Here is an 18,945-nt window from a genome sequence, read left to right on the forward strand (position 1 = left end):
CCCTCCACCTCGTTGTAGCCCAGAGGTGCCTGGCTGGACCCCATCTCCAGCCACTGGGAGCCTCAGCTATTTACCCTCGTGCTCCCAATGATGAGCAAGTGCAGCGCGCCGGGCGTGACAGACTCGGGATGAGATGTGCTGACGTTGGCAAGGGTGGAGGGAAAGGGCTGCGAGGTAGACCAGTTCCACTTCCAATCGGTCCACACATGGTCCTTGAAGTAAAGTTCTTGCATAAAGGGAAATAAACTCAACAGCATACACCCGGACTCTTTTTACTTTAATGGCTTCAATCCAAGCTTCAGACACCCAGAGAAATAATTAGGCCAATCAAAATGGGGGCAAACGGAAAAGCCGAGGCAGCCAGACATCTCTTCAGCCCGGGTCACTGCACCAGGTGCTGGAACAAAGGGCCAGCGGGAAGTAAACCAAGCTGGCACAGCCATAGCTGGAGGTTTATTCCAAAATCAATCAGTCTCGTCTAGTTGAAAACAAGGGACAGCTATTATCTCGGGAAGCACAGGGACCCAGCTCCCCTCCCACTCCTTGACCGGGTTTGTTCTCTCTGACAATCCAGCCCAAAGGGTGCCGATGAAAGCTGCTAATTGTCGTTAACAACGTAGAAATCCCAGGATGACAGAACACGGCCCATCAGATCGGGGGCACCTGCCAATCTGAAGGACAGTGCTGCCCGTTCTTGAACCACTTCCCGAGACGGGGAAAGCTGTGATTTAAAATGAGCTTAAAGCAGAGTAGAGTCTTTCCCTTGAGTCTGACGATGAACCTGAGGAGGAAGAAGCAGAGTTGGAAGAAGAGGTGGGAAAGGAAGAAAAGATGGCATTCACTCAGCAGGTACAGAGGCCATCAGAACACCTCCTGCCTCAGTTTCCCCCCAGGAGCTCTAAAGAATCTGGCCACTGGCAAAAGCCGGGTAACAGGGCAGAGGAGGGCGTGGAGCTGAGGGCCTCCTACTGAACACTTGGGTAAAGGGAAGGGGACGGTGGAGCCTAAAACCCTGCTCTGTAGGAAGGGGAGGCAGAGCTCTAGGCCTCAACCCACAGCCTCCAAGAAAGATGGATTTGAGATCTGGATCTCTTTTTCAATGGCATAGTCAGCCTGGGTCCATGCCAGGGTTTGAGCAAGGATAGCTCTATACACAATGCTACGCTGGGCAAAGGTGACTCCTGATTACCTGAAGGGCTTGCCTCCTTCCTTCCTTCCTTCCTTTTTCTTTTGCATAAATGTTGATTGAGTACCTACCATGTGACGAGCATTATTATACAAGATACCAGTGACAATCAGCTACTTTAATTCTAACTGCCCACTTGTGACTGTCACTGACATCCAGCAACATAATGCCAGGCACATAGTAGGTTCTTAGTTCCTGTCCCTCGGAGTCCCGCCAGCCCTCCCTCAGTCTACTCCTTCTTCATCCCAGGCACCCAGCTCACAATGATGGCCCAGCCTTCTGAGGCCCAACGTGGAAATCAGGTAGGGTGACAAACTGCTCTGATCTCCGGAAAGAGGCTACTTTCGGCAGATCACAAATGATGCATAACATTCAGCTTTGTTCCTTTTCGTCCTCCCCGCTGTCTTTACTCTAGTAAGGCCGCTCACTGCTGTTCACCAGGATCTCCCTGCTGGTCTTCTTGAATGAATTCAATCTCAATTACTTTTACTGGGCACTGACTGTGCTGGTGTGCACGCCCCTTCTAGAGAGAGACAGACAGACAGACAGAAAAACAAATAAACAAAATGCTGGCGTGTCCCCTGGAAAGTTCACTGTCCCTTACAGGAGAAATACACACAAACATTTAAAATATAGTATGGTAAGTGCTATAACACACATCTAAAAAGTGATGAAAATGCACATGAAGGAAGCAATTAAGCTAACTGGAGCAGGTAGGAAAGCCCAAGAGAGAGGATGATGTCTGAGCTGGACCTTAAAAGATGAGTACAGATTCTCCAGGTGGGCAAGGTTTGGCATGTCAGGCAGAGGGTGAAGCATTAACAATGGGTTAGAGGTAAGAACATGGAATAATCTAGTAAAGGCAAGAGCTTCTCTGTGGGTTTAGCATCAGGGGCAGAGGTGGAAGGTGTGGAGGAGAAATGGTTGGATATAAGGAGGAGGCTGAACATAGATTCAAATATCCTACACAATTCTACTGATCATGGCCTCATTCTATGGGAAGGATGCAGCCATCAGAGCTGTTTTCTAAAGTTTTATTGAGATATAACTCACATACCATACAACTGACTCTTCTAAAGTATTCAATTCAGTAATTTTTAGTGTATTACAGAGTTGTGCAACTATACCACAATATAATTTTAGAGCATTTTCATCATCTCAAAAGAAACTTTGTGATCACACCCATTCTCTGTCCCCACTGTCCTGTCTGCCTTAGGCAATCAACTAATTTATTTTGCATCTCTACAGATTTGCCCATTCTGGAAATTTCATATAAATCCAATCATTTGATACATGGTCTTCTGACACTGGCTTCCTTCACTTAGCATAACATTTCCCAACGTTCATCCACATTGTAGTGTGTATCTATACCTTATTCTTTTTTCATGACCAAATACCAATCCATTGTATGGACAGACCACATTTTGTTTATCCATCCATCAGCTGGGTTGTTTCCACTGTAAGGCTTTTGTATTCTGGTTTTTATTCCCTACCCCTTAGAAGACTTAGTCAACAGTATGTTTCCTGAAGCCCAAGTGAGTACATCAGCAACTTGGAACAAAACCATCTACATCAGTGGTCAACAGGCTCTTGAGACACACATGACCCTTCCCTTACATCATGATGTTCTTCTTGCTCTATTTGGACTCTCACACATTTATTAGACCACAGTCCTAAGTGCGGTGCATGCCAGAGCAGGCCATAGTCTTGCTCTCAAAGAAACATACTGAGGGGGGCAAACAGGCCCTTGCAGCTATGATACCAAAGCTGCCACAAAGCCATCCCACCTTCTGGACTTCCATCATTCCTGTAGCTACACTAGAACGTGTTCTACCCTCTTCCAGAAAACACGGACATGCCAAGAAATGAGGGGTAAGAGCAACATGGCTGTCAGAAAGGTCCCCCAAGTTCAAGTTAGCTTCCAAAAGCTGCAACACCACTGCTTAGAAACTGAAGAGGAGCAAATACAACTCTAGGCCTACTGAAAGCTGATAATCCCTGCCCTGGGGGTATCGGTCACAGGTGACTGGCCAAGTCCTGCAAGAAGAGGAGAGTGAGTGGGGCAGGCTTGGAGGGCCCTCGGTGCTCCAAGGGGGTCTTCTTTATTTCCATCACCTCCCCCACAACCTCCAAAGATGACACCATTTAAAAGATGGGCAATGGGGGGCACCTGGGTGGCTCAGTTAGTTAAGTGTCTGCCTTCAGCTCAGGTTGTGATCCTGGGGTCCTGGGATCAAGCCCTGCATCGGGCTTCCTGCTTTGCAGGGAGCCTGCTTCTCCCTTCCACTCCTTCTGCTTGTTCTCTCTCTCTCTCTCTCTCTCTCTCTTTCTCTCTCTCTGTCAAATAAATGAATAAAATCTTATTAAAACAAAAAAAAGATAGGCAATGGGCCTTGTAGGCTAAGTCCTACAGGGGCTTGGCAGAATTTTAGGACTCAGACACAAACTTTCCCTCCCCAAAAAGCAACTGTCTGAGAATCAGAATCCCCCACTCCTGTATCTAGACAGAACAGGCCCAGTTTCCTGAATCTGCAGAGTGGTGACAATAATCTGAAGCTGCACCCAAGGATTAAATGAGGTAACGTCAGGCAGGGGCTCCACCGTGGCTAACCCAAAGAGCCATGTGAAATCCAGCTTCCCTCTCTTCTCCAAGAAAAGTCTCTCTCATCCTTTACCTACATCCTCTTCCTCAAAACAGTTGGCCAAGATCCACACCAAACTGGAAGGACCTTAGAAGAAGTGAACATGCTACCCTATGTTTCTGAAACAATCAATTCCACTTGAATTTCCCCATCAGAATATCAGGCAGATGCTTCTGTCACCAAGGGTGGTCCAAGTCCATGAGCCCGTGTCCCACATCTAACAATCATCAACACAGCAGCATTCAGGTCACGCGGCAGCCACACGTGGTAACTGCAATGGTCCACAGACTGGAGATGAAACTAGCATTTGAGTATGACACATGCAAATACCGACCACTGTGCCACTGGAGCCCTGCAGTCCCTCATCTGCATCACAGTGATTCTCACTGTATTAAAAACAAGTCACACACTTGGAAAGAAAAGGAATGATTAAACATGAGAAGGTCAGATAATATTTAGTTACTTGGAAATACAAATTAGGAGGGAAAAAAGCAAATACAAGGTCATTTTAGAAATATTTTGATTTGATTTTAAGCAACATTTTGCAATGACATGAGGCAGAAAGGAGGCTCTGAGAGGCTCAAAAATGATCAGGAGAGGTTGCCACTGACCTGCCCTAGACGCTGGCCTAAGGAAGGGAATGCCACCCAGGTCCTGGAGTCTGGGGGCTCTCTGTTTTTTGGGGTGAGTCCCCCAGGCTTCTGTCTCCAAGCTCAACCCAACCACCATCTAGAATTCTGAGCACAGTGTGCCTAGATGTGGGTGCCATATGACCAGCAGGGAGGAAAGCCACGTGGAAGGTTTAGGCTGAGCCGGCAGGATCAAAATAGCAGCCCTTGGCCTGGGAGGGACCTGGGCTCTGGATGCAGAGAGGAAGCCAAGCCATATAGGGAGTTGTGACCCATCACTGGGATGGCCTGAGGCACAGAGAAGAGAAACTGGGGCCAGCAGGAAGAGAGAATGGGACAAGAGAGGAAATCAGAATGTCTGAGGGGCCATTTGGGCCACAGTCCTCCAGAATTTCCTTCTGTTACATCCTCTCTATGGTCAGGGGAGTGGTGACCAAGGCAGGAAAATAATAAGATTTCTCTCCATGTTTCCAAGAGGAAGTGTGAACAGTTCCCAGGAATTTGGAATACCCTAGAGTGTCATAAAGTGGTCTGTGGTCCCTGGAGAGAGACCCAAGAACAACCAGCCTGTTAGGGAAGCTACAGATGTCCATAGGCTGGCTGGCAAGCAGCAGTGCTAACCCATTTACCACAGGGGACTACAGGTCTTCCTTGGAGGTAAGCAAAGATTGCAAATACCGATTAACTCATGGATACATCACAGAAAACACAAAGCCAGATACTAAGATAATGAGTATGTGATGAAAAACAACAGAACTTTGAGCTCAGATGCCACACATGGCTTTTAAAACTTCCATTTTCCCAAATTTTCTAAGACCAGCCAGCAACCAAATGCTCCACTTAAGTGAACGAAAATGCCCATTGAATAAACACTAAGGGAACACTTTTCAACTGTGCTGGCAAGAAGTGAGAGTGTGGGGGAAGACACACATACAGGGTTTTGTTTCTCCAGAGAGCGCCTGAATGGAAAAGAACCGATTTTACGTGCTTTAGTTCTGTTGAGAAAGGTAAGGCTGCTGCCAAATGCACTTCGGTTCTCTGCTCTTGCCTAATAGCTCCTAACTGAGGAGCGAAGTGCCAAAAGTGCAACCCAGCACAGTTCTTGAAATTACCTCTCTGAATAAAACCAAAAGTTCAAAAAGTCAAAAGAGCTGGCGGGAGCTCAGAGAAGAAGGAACAAATGCAGCTAGGGGGGAAAAACACATTGAAGAAATCTGAGTGTGCTTTTGTGTCTTGTGAGGACCAGGAGAAGAGAGAAAGAGGAACAGAGAGCAGGGGAGGGCAGAGGGGTGGAGGTGGGGGGCTGACTGGCCCCCCCAGCATCAGATACACCTCACTCACCAGCATCACATATGTCCCTACAACTATATCCTGCTTCGTGCAACGTTGCCCCTTTTAAGGTAGCTTGAGATTATCACCCCAATCACTGCATTTTCTTCTTGAAAAGCTCTTGTGATTCTAGATCTGGTGATGTCAGGATGGAATGAATTCATCCACATGCACCGAGCTGATGACGTACACTGAAAGAATTCACCTTGGCTTGGCGATGAAAGAGAGAGTGAGCCAACTTTACAATGATCCTGCTTCAAGTGACCTCAGATTGCACAAATGTTTGAGTAGAACTCAGTGGTTGTTTGCAATGAGCAAACAGAATTCCAGTAATTATTAACCTGGTCAAAGTCAAAAAGTAAGCTAATAAGGGAAGTTGTTATTCCAAAGGTATAGAGATGAAAAAGTTCTAAAGAGCTACTGGACAACAATGTGCATACAATTATATTATTATACATCTAAAAATGGTTCAGATGGTCAATTTCATGTGTTTCTTACCACAATAAAAAAAATAATGAAATTTACATTGCTCAATTTAAAAACTATTAATAACAGAATGCATTATTCATTCCACGCCCTGCACTTGGCTACAGCCACAGTAAACTAAGTAAACTGAATTTCCTGTCACAAAAAGAGAGAGCAAGCAAGTGCACAAGCTAGCTAAAATGGGCTACTCTGATTTCAAGATCTGCTTTACATTCCAAGCAGAACAAATAAGAAGAAAAATTTAAGACTGGAAAATCCAAACTGGTTTGATTTTCCTGTTAGAACCCATCATGCCAAGGCTTACATAGCAATGTCAGCATTTTTACTTTGTAAATCTTTACATTGTAACGTTCAGATAGGTGATTCAAAGCTACAGGGATGACTCTCCCAACGCAGGTGGGGATGGGGTGATGTCCGCTCCCACCTTGAGTTAAGACCCCAGCCACCTCTTCTGCCCAGGCCTTCAGCAGCTCGACTGCCTCACAGAGCCGCCATAATTAGGCATTTTGTTTTGGTTTTGACTTGCTTACAGAATTTAGACTAGCATGTGAGTGGACTCCCAGTCTAGGAATTACAGTTTTCTACTCAATCAGCACATCTGTATTAGTTTGCAAGGGTTGCTTTAACAAAGCACACACCTTGAGTGGCTTGAAACAACAGACTAACGCCTCACAGAAGTTCTGGAGGCCAGAAGTCCAAAATCAAGGTCTTGCTGCTCTGGGTCCCTCCTGAGGACTCAGAGGGGGAAGCTCTGCCATGCCTCTCTCATTCCAACCCTCCACTTTCTGGGCCTTCTCTCCTCGTACAGCCTCCTCCTTATGATGGCACCGGCCATGGTGGATTAGACACCCACCCTTACTCCAGAGTGACCTCATCTAACTAATCCACATGCACAGATCCTGTTTCCAAATAAGGTCACATTTTGAGGTACTGGGAGTTAAGATTTCAACATAGCTGGTTGGGAGGGTCATATGTCAACCTGTGACAGCTTCTAAGAAGATGAACACCAGACCTGCAGCATCAGTATCACTGGGGAATTTGCGCAAATGCCAACTCTTGGGTCCCACTCAGACCCACTGAATCAGAAACTCCAGAAGTACAGCCAGATGATGTATACTTTCCTAAGCCTTCCAGGAGATATTGATGCACGCTGAAGTCTGAGAATCACCATAAAGTAATGCTAAGTGTGTGCCTTGCCCTTCTGGGAAGTCTCTGACTGTATTTATCATGCACTGTATCTCCCCCAGCAGTGGTCAACTAGTTCTTACGGCTACAATAAAACAGACTGGAGTCTCAGGTCTATGCAGGTCATGTGTGGCCTTCAGATAGGTTTTATTTTTTTCTGTTTATGAATACTATGAACTGCCAACATCAAAAAACTAGATTACAGACTTTTCTTGGGAAAAACATTCTATGATTTGGCAACACTAGATCTAAAATTCCACAACAATCAACTGATTGGTGTGATGTGGGGCATCAGGATTCTGGCTGAGTCACAGTCCTCCCCATTCCCTGATGCCTCCCCAGCCCTGAGGCTTCATGCAGACTGCACTTGCTCGCTTTGACCACCTTTCTGGCCCCTGAGGCAGTTGGGCTTGAATCAGGTCTGGAGGGAGGAGAGCTAGAGAGAAAAATCCATCACAACCCACAGCCTAAAACACGTAGTTGTTTCCAGGGAACGAGTTTAAGAATGAAATTCAAGAAGCCAGTGGCTCTGATTAGCACTGACATTGAGTTCTGAGAACTGAGCTTCCCTTTTTACGAGGTAGCAGAGTTACCAAATGAGTCAAGTGCTGACCTCAAGGTTTTGTAGAGGCTTGCCCATGGGACAATGCACAGGCGAGTAACAGCTCACTTAGAAGAGAGTTCCGGGTTGGCATGACTGCGCTAGGGAACAGTGGGATGGGGAGGACACGCAATCGTCATCAGACATCACGTATGCCTCTTTTGTGTGCATGCTGTGCTGGGCTCCAACAGCAGATCAGCTATGAAACAAACGATTCTTACCCCGTAGAACACATTTGGTGGGGGCGGAGGTGGTGGCAGAGGACTTCATTCTTTAAAGCGACTTTCAAGGCTTACATAATTCTTAAAGGGCAGATCCTGAACTAGGATTGAACGACCGTGCCTTTGACACACACACCAATTAGTTTCTTCCCAAAGGACAGAAAAGATACCATTTCCACACACCTCCCAGGTCATGGGAGGCAGCTGGAGAAAAAAGGAACAGAGTGGTGGTTTGGTCTCTTCACCTCCGCTGTAAGGACAGGCCTGAAGTTGGTAGGTAGACAACTCACACACACAAGTGGCATTAGGCACAAATTTTCAAGGAGGGAAGAAGTGTCCTTAGAAAGCCTGAAGGAAGCTCTACTTACCAGGGAGCTCATCTCAAAGCAATAAATCAGACAAATACATCCACCAAAGGGTTATTATTGTACCAGTGGATTCAGACAAGTGGCCCCCATTACATCACAGGGTTATTTTCTCACAAATTCTCAAATTTGATTCTCTCCTGAACCATCATTAATACCTCAGAATTCTTAAGAGGAGATGGAATATGTCACTGATGGCTAAACTTCCCATAAAGCTATTAGAATGTAGAATGATTTCTTCCATGACAAAGATGATGGTCTCTTCCAGGCAAACCTAATATTCTGAATTGTCTATTAAAAATTAAAACACCTATTTGTGGGATGCCTGGGTGGCTCAGTGGCTGAGTATCTGCCTTTGGCTTGGGTCATCATCCTGAGGTCCTGGGATTGGGTCTTGCATTGGGCTCCTTGCGGGGAGCCTGCTTCTCCCTCTGCCTGTGTCTCTGCCTCTCTCTGTGTCTCTCATGAATAAATAAATAAAAATCTTAAAAAAAAAAAAAACACCTCTTTGTGGCAAAGTAAATAAACACAAATGGGACAGGCTTGTGATGTCTACAGAAGGGTACATATTCCTTCTGACTATATCAATCAGGGGTCTCCAGAGAAATAGAACCGATAGGAAGTATGTGTACATACATGGAGGGAGAGAGGATTTATTCTAAGGAATTGGCTCACATGATCATGGAGACTGACAAGTTTCCAGATCTGGGGTGAGTGATCTGGACCTGGCTAGAGACCCAGGAGAGCTGAAGGTTCAGTGCAGTCCTAAGACAGGAAAAAACCTCTGCCCTAGGCTCCAAGGCCATCAGGTAAGAGGAATTCCTCTTCTGAGAGGTAAGGTTCCATTTTGTCCCATGGGGGCCCTCAACTGACTGGATGAGGCCCACCCACATAGGAAAAGGTGATCTGTTTTATTCAGACTACTAATTCAAATGTTAACCTCATTCAGAAACACTCTCACAGACACGACCCAGAATAATGTTGGATCTAACGTCTGGACATCCCCACTGACACATAAAAGTCACCATCACAACCCCCACATGCCCAGTGGGTGAAAAGACAGGAATCAGCTCTCAGGGGTGCTGAAAGCTGTGAAGAGCAAATACTCAGGGAGGAGAAAAACACCGCTAACCTTGTGGGAAGGGGCACCCTCTCAGGCCCCTCCTGTCCTCTCCATCTAAAGGCCATTCTCAGTAGGTTCGCTCAACCCTCATTCAAGGTCACCATACGATGGACAGTGAATGTTACGTGCCACTACGAATCCCCAGAACGGCTACAATTAAAACAAGTACTGACACATCCAAGGGTTGGTGCAGCAATGGGAATTCCTAGTCTCTGCTGGAAGGATTGCTGTCCTGTACGGCCGCGGCAGGAAGCCACTCATCAGTGTCTCACAAACCGGTAGTTATGTGTGACACAGCAATCCCACTCATGGGTATTTATCCAAAATAAATGAAAACTTGGGGTGCCTGGGTGGCTCAGTCAATTTAGCCTCTGACTCTTGGTTTGGGCTCAGGTCATGATGTTGAGGTGGTGGGATCGAGCCCCATACTGGGCTCCAGCTCAGTACGGAGTCCTTCTCAGATTCTCTCTCTCCCCCTCCTGCTCACACTGTCTCTGTCTCTCTCTCTCTCTCTCAAGTAAATAAATAGAATCTTTTAAAAAGAAAAAGAAATGAGAACTTAATATTGTACAAAAGCCCGTAAGTAAATATTTACAGCTGCTTTATTCATGATCACCAAATACCAGAAAGAACACAAATGTCCCTTCAGGGGGTAAGAGGACAAACGAGCTTCCACTCAGAACACCACTCAGCAACAAAACGGAGCAAAAGACGCATATATGAATCTCAAAAGTAATATGCTGAGTGAAAGAAGCCAGTCTCAAAAGACTGAATATTGCACAATTCTATTTATAGGACATATTTGAGAAGACGCAACAGCTCAGCGGTTACCAGGAGGTAGGGGGCAGAAGGTGTGTGGCTGTAAAGGATTGAGACACGGGAGCTTGTGGGGGGGATGGGACTGTTCTGAATCCTGATTTGGGTGGTGATTCCACAAATCTAAGCATGCGTTCAATTCCCAAGACTTGCACCAGATTGACTGTATGATACTTTTAAAAATTGGAAAAATGAAATGCTTAAAAAAAAATGCATGTCACCAATCGATGCACAGGACAGGTGGACCTACAGGGAAATATGTACGGTATGGGACCAGGCAAGCAGCTGACTCCAGAACATGCACAGGGGCAGGTAGGGACCAGGAGAGCCATAGGCACAGGCATCATCCCACAGCCCGGTGTGTAAAGAGGATACGTGACACTCCTGAGGCACTGGGCACAATCTGGTAATTCTCTGAAAAGGCAAAACAGCTGTGACTTGTAACCTTTCTTCCCCAGGAATTTTATACTCATGGCCTCTTACAACAGTCTTAAGAGAGGAAACGCAGGCTGACGGACGGTGAGGATTGGCCTGGATTTGGATCTTGGTTCTGTCTGGTTCCTGCGTTGCCATATGAAGTCGCAGCAAGGATTACACTGTGCCATGTCTCTTTCCTCTGCTGTACCTCAGGGAGCCCTTAGCACCCCAATGAGCCCCGTAGCACCCCAGTGAACCCCTCTTAGTACCCCATCAAGCCCCTTAATACCCCAGAGAGCCCCTTGGTACCCCAGGGAGCCCCCTTAGCACCCCAGAAAGCCCCTTAGCACCCCAGCGAGCCCTTTAACTATGCTGGGGATTGTCAAATTCTTAACTCACTTATTTCCTCATGACCCTGCAGAGGTAGCTATTAACAACCCCAATTTACAGTTAAGAAAGTTGCTGCTCAGATCCATAACAAAAAAGTACCCACACACTAGTGGCAGACAGGAAGGTGCAGGCATCCCCGGGGCAGCTGCGCTGGCAAAGCCCAAGTGCCTGCAGTGTGGTACCCTCGGGGCTACAATGTGTCCTCCATAAACCTCCCTCTGCTGCTTTCCATCCCATCTGGTCTCCAAAACCCCCTTGTAACCTAAGAGATCTGTAAACAAGGGAAGCTGTTTGGCAGTGGGATGAGCAGATTTGAATTCTAGAGGCCCCAGGAAACAAGTGGGGCCCATCAACACTAAGAACCACCCAGATTGGTGTGTCACCTTGGCTTCTCCGGCTCTATCATGGCTCCTGCACTTGGGGCACTAAGGCTGGCCTGCAAAGCCCACAGCCCAGAGCCATTCCCAGCCAGCTGCTGTAGGGGAGCAGGAAGCATCCTCTCCTCCCTGCCAGCCTGTCCCTTCACAGGGGTGGAGCACTTGGGCAGGACCCCAGGGCTGGGGGACAGACAGACACATCGCAGAACTCCATGCTGCAATCAGTTTCCCACAATAACATCCCACAGGCAGGGCCTGCCTGATAACAGAAGTGAAAGGCTTGAAAAGCAAGTCCTATAATCACCTCTGAGTGATTCTGGTTCCATTTTACCCTCTCATGTAATTAGTGTTGACAGTTCTAACAGCTGAAATCGGAGGTGGGGGTTAAGACGGAAGGAGGAGGAAGAGAAGTGGAAAAACAGAGAGAAGGCAGAGGAACAGCCAGAGGAGAAAAAGAACATTAGCTTAAAGTTTATCATAAAACTCAGGAAACAGATGACCTCCTGACAAAGGAAGAGGAGCCCCGAGATTTGGGGACCTTCTGAAGCATTCTAGATCACCACGGACAGGCCTCAGGCAGGCAACGCATGGCTGTCCTCGAATTTGGCAGAGCAGAGTTAACTCCCAAGGGGGCTGGGCAGCCCTGGGCCGACCTCAACCTGCCCTGACCCCCCCCACCCCCCACCCAGGCACCACTCACAGTTCTAGAATCAGGATGACGTCGGTCTTGTTCTCGTAGACCTCATGTAGGGTGATGACGTTGGGGTGCTGGATCTCCTTCAGGATGCTGACCTCCCGCTCGATGTCCTCGCGGCTCACGCCCCGCCGGCTGGATTTCGTCCGCCTCTTCTTGATAAACTTGGCGGCATACTGGAGACCAGTGCTCTTCTCCCGGCATTTCTTCACGACTGCAAACTGCCCACTGCCAACAGAAGAGGAAGGGTTTCAGGTCATTTATACATCTCTTTATTGTGTGCTACAAAAACCCGGATTTGAGCAAGGACGCAGCAAGGATGTGGCCTGGCATGAGCAAGGAGGGGCATTGTGAGTAGGAAAGCCCATAGTTTGGGCAATTAATGAATTAAGCAGGATCATTTCTTATTACATCTCATTTTCATTAAACTTGTTTCTTTATGAATAATGTTGCAAGCGACACAGATTCTTTTCTTGAAGAATATTTTATTGAATGGGGAATGAGGCCTCCATTTCTGTGTTTCTTCCTCCCTCCCATTTCAGATTCTGGGATAGCAGCAAGGAGCTCCTCAATCTGGTCTCCTTTTGACAGCCTTTCTCCTGAATGTCTGGGAAAGGAAGGGATCAAGACAAGGGAACTCACAGAAAAATAGATAGGGTCTTGTTTTTGATGACATATCTCTAGCACCAATATTTATCAATTGAAAAATCCAGAATAAAAAAAAAAGCTATGTATTTTGTTCACACTTCACAATGATTGGCAGCTTCTCCAGCATCACCTCCTTCTTTCCTTTCTAGAGATCCCACAATTCTCAGGAAGGTGACTCCACTCCCATCTAGAGACACACATCATGTACCTCAGCTAAGCCAATCAGTGTACTGTATCTTTCTGACTCAAGTGACAGGCATACGACCTAAGTAAGACCCCTTGGAGAATGCAAAGACAAAGACCTCTCCTGAGACGACTTTTTTCTGGATGTGCACACTTAACTATATACTCCCAAACGCTGCTTCCAGCCACCTGGGGACCAGGAGGAGATCCACTCTTGGTTTAAAGGCAACCAATGCAGAGGCAGAGCCAGTAGAAGAAACAAAACCAGGTTTGTGGTAACCCTGCAGACTGGCTGGATTCACCCTAACCTGGAAGCCATCTCCCTCTGAATTCCTCAGCAACGGAAACCAATAAATTCCCTTTACTGCTAAAGCTAGTCTGATTTGGGCTCTCCATTCTTGCAGAGGAACGCATCCTATGCAACCTATGCCACAGCATGTACCCAGAGCCTTCTACCTACATAGAAGAGAATAAAAGAACTTAACGCAAAATAATAAAATGAATACATAAACAGGGAAAGTCTTGAGAATCTTGAGAGGAAAGTCAGTAAGCCACCCTGAAAGTAAGAGGGGCACAAGACAAAGGACTCTTCCTGTACCAATGCTGGTACCCTCACTTCTTCCCCAGAGCCCAAAGCAGTGTGGATCCACCCATCACAGGATCTGTATATTTCTTGGCAGGTGCTGGAGAACTGCTATAGAGAGAATCATCACAGTTATTTTTAACTGGCTTTATTCTCACATGAAGACAAAAAGGGGAGAGAAAATCCAATGAACAGTAACATTTCAATGTTAAAGAATAGATACTTTAAGACAGTACTCATTTACTTTGGCAGCAGAGGTTAGGGAAGAAAAACACACAGTAAAGGATTTTTTTCTCAGCACTGCCAAATTTTTGCACGACAGGTGATTCCGACTCTCCTTCCCCTGCAGCAGAATCGCAGAGAGGCTGCAGAACCAATCCCGCAGAATGCTGGCACCGGACGCCTGTAAACTCACCACTTTCAAGAGCCTCGGGACCTGTTATGACTTTATTACAACCCTTTATGTTTCTGAAGAGTAAAGAATTGGGCTTTTTCTCTCATGGAGGGTGGTGGGGGCAGCGGACATGGGATTTGCAGATAAAACAAGGGCCTGACTACAGGACAGAGTCAGCTACTGCTTCGCAGAGGCCAGTGAAGTGGTGCTTCTATGCCCCCACCACCCTCACAGAGGGTATTGTGTCCCTACTGAGCGCTCCCAAGGGGTCCCCCAGCGGGGGGGGGGGGGAGGGCACTGGTCCCACCCGGCAGCTCCCCCTCCACCCCCAACACAACCCTCGCTTCCAGGGGCTGGGCCCCTGGGCCCCTCACACAGTCCCCAGGACTTTTCTCAGGGGCTGTAAAGGTTCAAGGCATACTCAGTGCTTACAATCATGTGGGTTTATTATTTTTTTTAAGGATTTTTATTTATTTATTTGAGAGAGCGCGAGAGAGCGAGCACACAAGCAGGGGCAGGGGCAGAGGGAGAAGCAGACTCCCTGCTAAGTGGGGAGCCCCACTCAGTACTCAACCCCAGGATCCCAGGATCACGACCTGAGCTGAAAGCAGATGTGAACCCGACTCAGCCACCCAGGCTCCCCAGAATCACATTGCTTTAAACAACAAACCCAAAAAGCCAAAGCCGGGAGAGCCACAGAAAACCTAAATACAAGCCTCAATTCAAAGACTATCCCAAACTCTTTTTACTGCCAAATGCTCCATGTTGACCTTTCCCCTTTTAATTATGGGGGAGGTGGAAGCATCAAGGCCCACCTCCCCTAGCAGCAGGGAAGACGTGATTCTCATTCCCTGGGCTGTGGCTGCTGTCCCTACTACCCTTGGCTGCAGGTGGTCAAGAAGGTGTAGACTAATTCTGAAGACCATTTTTCCAGGCCCACCTCAAGGTTCCTTCTTGGGAAACACCTTCCCTACTTACCTCTGACTACCCAACACCGGCCCCACCTCCCTGCTCCAGCCAGTGCCCTGCCTGCACTGGAGTCCACAGGGCACCTTGAATGTCTTCTGCCTGTTTCCTGTGCATTCCCACTCCTCCCACGACCGCAGTCTCACGAGGACAGAAGCCTGGCAGGCAGACTTCCCACCCCTGGAGGCACCATGCAGAGCTCCTCCGGGACCTCACACATGACGCTTCTGCACCGCTCCTGACTCCTAACTCCTGAACACGAGAGGTGTTGACTGAAGACGCGTCACTGCAATTCTGCAGCACTGTGTGGGGCTGGGGACACAGGCTGCCTGTTGGAGCCGGTGCCCTGCCTACTAGCTACGGAACTGTGGGCTTACTCCCTCCTTAACCACTCTCTGCCTCAGTTTCCTTACCTGCCAAATGCATAGGATAATAGTGCCTACCTGGGAGAGTTCTTGGGGTGCAAAGGAAGGATTAAACGAGCCAATAAAAATATGCATGGAGAGTGGTGAGAACAGCGCCTTGCAGTATTAAGTCTTCAATAACCTTAAGTCTTCAATAACCTTTGGCTATTACTAACCTTCAACAACCAGAAACACTCTCAAGAGCTGCCGGTCTGTGCTGAAATCTTAGAGTGCCACAGTCTGCCCTCAAAGTATCAACCTATCAATCTCTCCAAGCTGCTGGGGGGTGGGGGGGTGCTAAGAAGAAAACCACAACAGGGGCTACACTGTGTCTAAGTGTGTCAAACTCAAGCCAACCCGGGCATCTGGGCTTCGACCTGCAAACACAACATCCCCAGCCCACTCCCATGCCACGCCAAGGGAGAGCGGCTGCCCTCAGCAGCCTGGTGAAACTGAGGCACAGTTGGGCCAAGGGCAGCCAGAGACTGACGCCAGGCTACGGGGCCTCAGTGTGCACTTGGTCACTCATGCCAGGATTTTCCCGGCAGCATCTCCTCGGGCAGGCAGCACACTGAAGGCTGACTCCTCGTAGACAAAAGTCCTTTCTAAACACAGTAATTTGCTTCGTGAGGCCTAATTTGAGTTGGGCTGGTGGTAAATTGCTCCTCCCATCCTTTCCTTCCTGGGCAGCTGGGTCTTGCCCCCAACCAGCTCCCTCACACCCTTTTGGGGGGCCAATTCCTCTCCCTCAATACCCCTCTCCTAAGGATGACAACTGAAAAAACAATTAACTTAGGCTTTTTTGGGCAAGCACTTCTAAATCATGGGATCACAGAGGAAACAATCTGATACAGCTGCCAGGGTGAGCTGTGGCCAGGGAGGAAAGGAAGTGCACATGGAGAAGCAAGGCCACTGTACACCCGGGGGATGCCTGAGCTCCAGCCTCCCTCCTGTGGGGAACAGCGGAGGCTCCTTGGTGACAGGCTCCCCCAAGGACAGCTGCAGCCATGGCATGTGGATGGGGGATGCAGCTTCGTCCCTGGAGAACAGAAACTCACCGTGTACCAGCACATCTGAAGGGACAAAACAGAATACAGGTGCTCCCTACTTTTTGTAGGATGCATATTTGCAAATTCACCTGCTTGCTAAACTGTACTTGCACCTTCATAACCACCCGGCAGTGCTGTCGTGGTCATTTTAAGGATACAAGTCACCTGAGGGGCACATCCCCAGCTGAGGCAGATCAAGGCCACACACTGCCTTGTATGTCAGCTTCCATGCAGGAAATAAATGTCCTTTCAATGGTCTGTTTAGTGCCATGCTTTTTTTGCATTTTTGCTTTTTGGTGGTGATTTCACTATTTAAAATGGCCCCCAAAGTGTGAAGTCCGGTAGCCATAAGCACAGGGGGCTGTGACGGACTTTTTTTGAGAACACGTGCACTAGATAGATAAGCTTTATTTGGATGGGGGCATCCGTGTTTGCTGGCTGTGAGGTGTTTGCTGGCTGTGAGTCCAACGTTAAGGAATCAACAGTATGTGGTAAGAAAGCCCTTCAAACAGAAACACACTTGAAACAAGGCTATGCATTGATCTGATGGTGGAAATGTTATGAACAGAGGCTCATAGAAACATAAATCTGTATCTTCTCTAGAACTAATGGTTCAGTATTTGTTAATTCTGTGTTTGCAGTGAAGTCGTAGAACACAACTACCCCATAAATCATGAAATTTGATTGCATGTTGTTTTTTAAAAATTGTATGTTGTTTTTTACCCCTTTTTCTATCATCTAATAACTGAGACAACAGTTTGTTGGACTAGGTAGAGCCAGTCAAATTCATTTTGGCATAAAAACTTTTAATTAAATGTAATAAACATGTATCAACTACTAATAGCCAGATCCATCCAAGCCAACGAGACATATCCCTGCTTTAAAGAGTTTTATTTTTTTTTAAGAGTTTTATACTAAAAAAGAGTTTTTGATTTTAAAATGATCATAAATTTTATCAAAAAGATAAAACTTTACCTGAAAGGAGCAAAACTTCATAAAGAACAACCTGCCATCTAATGTCTTTGTCTAACCTACTGATGTATCTAATTGGAACACCCTATAGTCACTCAATGACTCTAACCAGAATTCTAGGCAAGGAGCTTTATGCATACTACCTTATTCATTATCACATCACATTATGTGATGTGAGGTTCGTATCATCATCACCTCTTCCATCAATGGAAAAACCAAGCCTTAGAGATTTTTTTCCCTAGTTGCCTCAAATCTTTCCTGCAAGTATAAGTTCTACACTTGAAAAGTGAATTCCAAGTGTCTTTGCCTCTAAGGCTCTACTCATTGAACCCTGGTGCTGTCCCAGGCTGTGTCATACTGTTTGAAATATAAGCCACATCCCTGTGAAATCACAGATGGGTCTAGAAATCATTCTAGGAAGAAGCTTTGTGAGGGGAAGGCACACAGAGGATGCTGGCTGAAGGCATGTGGGCAGTGTTTTTGCTCCTCTCCACTAAACACTCATAACGTGTTTTAAATAATTAAATCCATCGTGTGTCTGTGCTCTGAAGTTCCCTGCAATAAAAAGTAAGTCATGTTTGTGTGTGTGCTTTCAGAAGCACTATACTAACAATTAGAAAGAGCCACAGAAGATTCTCAAGGTCAGCACAAGGATGGCAGGCATGCATTTGTGAGGCACGTGGTGTTCATGGGTCCATTATACTTCATAATGCATTGAAAGTAAGGCATTGAACTCGGTTTAATCCAGTTGGGTTTTATTTCCAAATTCATTTATTTGTGGGAATTTTGCTCACTTGGGGAAAGATGGGATGAACATACAATGTCAGAGGTGTTGCATTCAGAAGGGAGGGAGAGCAATCTAGCTTCACGTGACGATGTGCTGTACCTTTGCACTGGCACCTCACTGAGGGGCTAACATTTCCACTGCTGACCGTGAGCTGGGCACCACGTTGAATCAAGCTTCCACCCAGGAAGGTAGATGCCATTCAAAGAAAAGGAAACAGCCTACCATTTTTTCATTGATTTTAAATATGTCTCTGGGTTTCCAGCAACTATAAATTAAAAAATTATTTATGGTAACTATTAATTGTTATGAATTCCCTGTGTTAATTCTAGAAACAGATCTGGCTTCATACCAATGATAAGCTCCATCTCTCCCCTCCTCCCAAGCTGTTGCAATAGGTTTCTAATTAAAGCAAAGTAACTTCTACTTCTGAATTCATGTATTAACCCCCAGCACAATCTGAGTGCTGGTTCACGGGCCATTTATTTTTGTTGACGAGCT

The 18,945-nt window shown here is 46.9% G+C and overlaps 1 protein-coding gene across 1 annotated transcript in view; it reads right to left on the minus strand.

Moving 5' to 3' along the window:
• DAPK1 (death associated protein kinase 1) overlaps positions 1-18,945 on the minus strand; it is a 167,820-nt gene that overhangs the window by 65,036 nt on the left and 83,839 nt on the right. Inside the window, 1 exon segment of the mRNA NM_001197157.1 lies at positions 12,468-12,689. Coding sequence (NP_001184086.1) covers positions 12,468-12,689 — 222 coding nt within the window.

This window comes from Canis lupus, chromosome 1, assembly GCF_011100685.1.
Source record: "Canis lupus familiaris isolate Mischka breed German Shepherd chromosome 1, alternate assembly UU_Cfam_GSD_1.0, whole genome shotgun sequence".
NCBI lineage: Eukaryota > Metazoa > Chordata > Mammalia > Carnivora > Canidae > Canis > Canis lupus.